Below are 6,010 nucleotides of genomic sequence, written 5' to 3'. Positions count from 1 at the left end.
GGAAGCCTTGAACCGCCTCGGTACCTGGTGATCTACCGACTCTATACCTCAACCTTGTTAGGTACCCCCAAAAATTTAGTTATCCTTGACTTTTATTAAGCTACTTAAATCATAGCTCATGTATCACCCCTGTTTGACCTTGCCTTTCTTTCACCCTAATTTGGGCATAAGATCGTATTCCCCAATAATATTTTAATTTATAACTTTGTTCGACTACTAAGATAATGATAAAATTAATAGTATTTTAATGATATTAAAATAGGTGAATCTAACCTACCTAACTCAAGTAAAATTTTGAAAAAAGAAGAGGTAAGTAACCTAATACTTCAAAGTATATTTTTTAAATTTTGTAAAATAATAATTAGTTTATTAAATATGATATCTGTTTTATACTTGGTCAAATAGGTTGGGCATGTTATGTATTATGTTATAAAATTTAAAAATATGACTGGGTAAATTATGAAATTTGTTTTATATATATGTATTTTCAACATGGCTATGATCTAGCCCCGCTAATGGAGATTATTCATACGCTCTATCAATTTGTAATCTGGGAAACTGATTTCGACACCAAACCATCAGTGATTAGAGTGGTATTTGGCACTTTGTGTATTTTATATCTGACTAATGCCACTAGGTTACGTGGCCATAGCCTGACGTCGAATTTCTAGTATTTGTTTATAAAAATAATAGTAAATTCAAAAGAAATATATACATTATTCAAAAATTGATTTATTTTCGGTCAGCTCTTTTACTATTTATTTAGCATGCTTAAACCTCACTTTATGGTGTTATTTTACTTATTGGGCTAGTGTAGCTCATTATTTTTGTTTCTCTCTTTTTCATATCCTAAATCATGATTGTTCGGAACTTAAGAGAGTGCGCTAAATTTTCTGAAGATGTTCACAATCATTAGAGTTCTAGTTTAGACTATTTAGACTTGTATAATTAAAACATCTTATTTGAATTAAATATTTTGACTTATGTCTCTTTGGAGTAATTGATTATGAGAAAATTTTGTTTCAGGTCATGATTAAATAAATTTTCAAGAATCAAAAAATTATTATTGCTTTGAGATTTCAATATGATTTGTAGTCTTGTGTACTTATATGGTCCATCATGTAGGATGCGGCACCTATTATACTCTGGGTTCGGAGTTGGATGATCTATGAGGCATTAAAACTTGTTGGAGATAAAAATTAGAGCCAAATTATCATAGATTCGTTAAGCAAACAGAAGCCTAAGGGATGCTTTGCGGTGTGCAGGCTGGATAGCTGCCGCACTGCACTGCAGCATAAAATATTGTGCAGCTCTTGACGACTGCCATCAGAAGATGGATAGTCATTTAATAAGATAGTTTACGATTTACGAGCATGCACTAGGGTGCTCATTTTTTATGGAGATCATGGAGGGTTGCACAGCATTGTGCGGTGCACCGCAAAGGCTACTGGTTGTGAAGGAGGCTCGGGGGCTGTGTTTAGAGGTGGGCATTGGGCCGGGCCGCCCATGGCCCAGCACGGCCCATAAAAGGGAGTCGGGCTGGGTTTAGAATTCTTGGCCCATGGGCCGAGCCCGGCACGGCCCGCTTCGTGCCGGACCATGGGCGGCCCGACCCAATGCCCTCCTCTACTTCTACATCTTTTTTTTTTTTGCCATACGGGCCGTGCCAGACATGGCCCGTCTTGTGCCAGGGCCCGGCACGGCCCGCCACCCCACGAGCCTAGGGCCGGGCCGGGCTGAACTTTTAGGCTAAGCGGGCCGTGCCTGGCCCGGCCCGTTTAGTAACAGGCCGGGCCAGGCACGGCCCGTTTAGCCTGTAGCCCGGCGGGCTCAGGCACGGCTGGATGCCCATATCTAGCTGTGTTAATGACCCTCCTCCACATGCACTATAAAACTTTATTGCTTCCAAACACCAAGCGAGCTTTTCCACATCCCTCGTGCTGGTACCAACCAACTGCTCTCTTTTGAATACCGCTTTTTGTGGATTCAATACCAGTGTTTAGACCAAATCCACATCTTGGGTTTGGCTCCACTTAAAATCGACCGTCCTCTCTCCCACGTGCCTCCAACCCCCAGTCTCTGCCACGTGAGCTTCGGAACCCACGTCCCATCCCCTCGTCCAACCTTGGGCTAGCCACCCAATCCAACGGCCATCATTTCCCCATCTCCCCCAACGTTTTCCGCATCATACCGCCCGTCCGTACGGCCAGGATCGCCTAACCCCGCCGATATCCGGACATTTCTCTTTTCCGAGCGACCGCATAAAGTGTTCTATACGGGATAAACGGCTTTTGTTTTCATCGCTTCGGTGGCTCAAAATAAAAATAAATAATTATTTATTATACTACATGATATTTTACTTGTTCTCAGTAGATGAGAATTTATCTTTCATATTATATTTTTCGAGAAATAGATGAGAAAGGTATCCCCCGTGATTTCATTAAATCAATAATAGACACACGAAATGCAGTAAAAGTGAGAGAAAAAAATCAGAATTTTTTTTTTTTTAGAGATCACCTAACTTCACTAGCTTGGAAGGGGGAAGAAAATTAATTTTCCTCTAATTATATGAGTTCTACCCTAACGTCAAATGTAAATGTTCTTGAATTCCACTCCTTCCAATGCCTATAAACATTCCATAAGAAAAAACTATCAAGAATTAGTATCACATACATATTAAGTTTTTAATTACCGATGCATATAAAAGAATATGTTAACCTACAATATTAAGATTTACTGGTAGGAATTAGTTGAAATACTTAAGGAGTTTCGGGTTTTTACCGGACCTCTTAATCTAGATATTTGCAAGCGGATCAACTTTATTTAAGATGAAATGGGTTAGCCTGAGCTCGATTTGGTTACAACATGAGTGAAGATTGGGGCAAGACCCAGCATTCTCAGTCAATTCCAAACATGATAGCAGATCTGAGATCGCATAGTTTCTCTATGCGCACATACAGAAAAGCCACGCATCTTGCACGTGATGGCCCCCGTTTCAGATCCGATGAAACTGCATCTAAATTCCAACCCGATCCAACGGCCAGAAATCTTCCCATCATCCATCCATCCATCCATCCAAAATTCCCAAACGCGAGGACGATGACTCCAATGCAAACCAAAACACCGCTCCCACTACCCACAGAAAAAAAAAAAAAACCGACCAACGACCGCCTGCCGACCGTCTGATTCGAAGTCGACAGTCCCTTTCTCGAGCTCAAAGCTTCCAAGCCTGGTCCAAAGAAAATCCGCCCGTTGAGGGACGCTCCCTCTACCGTGTGATCTCCGTTATAAAATTCTCTTCCCCTCCCCTTCCCCAAGTAATTTGTCCTCCCTTCTCTCTCTTTCGCCCCCCTTTACCTTCTCTACCTCTCTTCTCCTTTATCTCATGACTCCTCTTAGAGAGAGGAGAAGCTAAGGGTGGTGGGAGAGAAGAGAGGAGAAGCCATGGAAGGCCAAAAGAGCCCGAGGTCCAAGCTAGCTCGGACTGCCTCTCTCCTCCGCTCCCCCACCCTCCGCTCCTATCCCCACAGCCTCTCAACCTTGGCGGAAGAGGCCCCGGACGACGAGAAGCCCACCCGACCGCGCCACGCCGCCCGCTCCTCCCCTTCCTTCACCCCCTTCCTCCTCTCTCTCCCGTTGCTTCTCCTTCTCCTCCTCATCTTCTTAATTAAAGATTTTTTTCCCTCCGAGAACCTCTTCCTCGCCTCGGCCGCTGTCGCCGTCGCATCCGTGATCGCCCTCTTGTGGAAAGTTTTCAGCTTTGGCCGCGCCGCTAGGCGGAGTGGCTCGGTCCAGTGGTTTATCGGCGATGAAGATAGGATTTTGAGGAAGGGGAGGGGGAGGATTGGGAGGATAGTGAGGGAACGAGTGGAGTTTTACGGCAATGGGGATGTGTTTGAGGGGGAGTTCCACCAGGGGAAGTGTAATGGGAGCGGGGTGTATAGGTTTTTCGGGAAGGGGGGGTATGAGGGGGATTGGGTTGATGGGAAGTATGACGGGTATGGGGTCGAGAGCTGGGCGAGGGGGAGTCGATACAGGGGACAGTACCGTCAGGGACTGCGGCATGGTTTCGGGACGTATCGGTTCTATAATGGCGATGGCTATGCCGGGGAGTGGCTCGGTGGGCAGAGCCATGGGAGTGGAGTTCAGACTTGCTCTGATGGTAGCTGCTATGCGGGACAATTCAAGTGTGGAGTTAAGCATGGGCTTGGCTGCTACAGTTTCAGGTAACAATTGCACACTGATTTATAGATTTTGATGCGTCTTTTAACTTTTCTCGTGGGTTTTGATGTATTGGATCACTTTATGAGATCGTAAAACTTGCACCTTGTTTCATGGATTAGTTGTGTACATGTTAGTGCTTGGAATGATCGAGTTCTGGTTTTGCTGATCCCGCTAGGTGTTGATTCACATGGATGGAACAATAGAATTTTGTGCTGGATTAATGATTAGTGATTGGCTTGTTTGGGATCGAAACACTGATCAGATGGGATCTGGGTTCTGCTTTGATTTTCTCCTTTTCTTTTTGGAGAGGATGCCCGCATCTTTTGTTCATGGGGTCAATCATTGTTTGGTCTAATTGTTCTCGGTTTGTGGCTTTTCGGAGGGAGTTTAGTATGGTATTGCTATATTTTCTTATTGGAGACTTAGTTCTGTTGGAATAGTCCCTTCTCTGATTCTGATTTGGATCTTAAATTTTCTTGATGGAGCTTGAGATTTTTTATTTGAACCATTTGCAAGCTAGAATGGATTGGGAGGTTTAATGGAATCATCAGATGGTTCGAAATTTTTTTTTGTGTTGGGATGAGATGCTAATTCTTATATCTTCTCAGAAAAAAAAGGGGGAAGAAGAAAAACTCATAGACTTGGCCTTCATTGATGACCCTGTGAGTTTCCAACAAGATTTTCTTACTCCATTTTTCATCTTGCTTTAGTTTGTGCACAATATTCACTGTTTTCTTTAAATGAAATTGTGAATTTTAAATCGCTTCTTATGCTTTCCCACAATTTTGGTTCCTTTTTTGTTTCACTTATGATATGTGTGAACTGAACACCAATTATTGAAGTGTACAGATTAGTTAATACTTTCTTAATGACATCCCTTTTCTTGCTCTGCTTTACATCTGAGATTTTTAAAGCTATCTTTTACTTTCTCATACCGAGTTTGGCAGAAAGTTCTAGTGCTCGCTTATTGTACTTTCGATGCTAATCTCGATTTTCAACTTTAAAGGTATATCCCGTGTTAGTGGGGATGGAAAATGATCAAACTTGGTTTGATGTAGGAATGGTGATAGATACAGCGGTGAGTACTTCGGAGACAAAATTCATGGTTTTGGAGTCTATCGCTTTGCTAATGGCCACTGCTATGAAGGTTCATGGCATGAAGGCCGGAGACAAGGTTTTGGAACATACACATTCCGAAATGGTGAGATGAGATCAGGGGAGTGGGACTGTGGTGTTTTAAAGACCCCACTCCTCCCATCAGATCTTTCAGTGCAACGAGCTATTCAGGTATTCTTATTTACATGACTGCATCCATTCGACTCTACCTTCAGTCGGCATTCTAACTCTTAAAAAATTTACTTTCCACTAGGCTGCAAGAAAGGCTGCAGAGAATGCTAATCTCCTTCCCCGGGTAGACGACCAAGTAAATAAGGCAGTCGCTGCTGCAAATAGAGCAGCCACTGCTGCTAGGGTTGCTGCAATCAAAGCTGTCCAGAACCATATGGATGGAAAATTTTGTGACCCAGATGTGTAAGGTCAGGCGCCTTTTTTAATTTGTATGTTTTATTTACTAGTTTATAAGGTTGTCGGAGAGTTACCGATCGGGCAGGCAAATACCTGCCTGATCTGAGTGAAAGAAGGAAGATTGAGAGAGAAGAAACTGACAGCAGATGCTTGGGGTCTGGTCTTACAGACCCACATCCCTCCCATGACTGTAAAATGTACATATGATTTGAATATGAGTCTCTCAGAGCTGCTTTGTTTGTTCACGCTCTCTTGTTTTCAA

At 43.0% G+C, this 6,010-nt stretch overlaps 1 protein-coding gene across 1 annotated transcript; it reads left to right on the top strand.

Annotated features, from left to right (window-relative positions):
• The first annotated feature begins 3,316 nt into the window (after nt 1-3,316).
• On the top strand, nt 3,317-6,010 carry LOC103701822 (junctophilin-3-like). Its single transcript, XM_008784012.4, has 3 exons — nt 3,317-4,226; nt 5,283-5,511; nt 5,594-6,010. Exons 1-3 carry the CDS (start codon nt 3,445-3,447, stop codon nt 5,756-5,758), a joined length of 1,176 nt encoding a protein of 391 aa, XP_008782234.2. The 5' UTR covers nt 3,317-3,444; the 3' UTR covers nt 5,759-6,010.

This window comes from Phoenix dactylifera, chromosome 9 (genome assembly GCF_009389715.1).
Source record: "Phoenix dactylifera cultivar Barhee BC4 chromosome 9, palm_55x_up_171113_PBpolish2nd_filt_p, whole genome shotgun sequence".
Taxonomy (NCBI): domain Eukaryota; kingdom Viridiplantae; phylum Streptophyta; class Magnoliopsida; order Arecales; family Arecaceae; genus Phoenix; species Phoenix dactylifera.
This window is presented reverse-complemented; position numbering and strand designations above follow the sequence as displayed.

Coding starts and splice junctions, on each gene's coding strand:
- LOC103701822 (XM_008784012.4), top strand. CDS start 3,445: ATGGAAGGCCAAAAGAGCCCGAGGTCCAAGCTAGCTCGGACTGCCTCT. Junction 4,227..5,282: donor CTTGGCTGCTACAGTTTCAG/GTAACAATTGCA, acceptor GGTTTGATGTAG/GAATGGTGATAGATACAGCG. Junction 5,512..5,593: donor CAGTGCAACGAGCTATTCAG/GTATTCTTATTT, acceptor ACTTTCCACTAG/GCTGCAAGAAAGGCTGCAGA.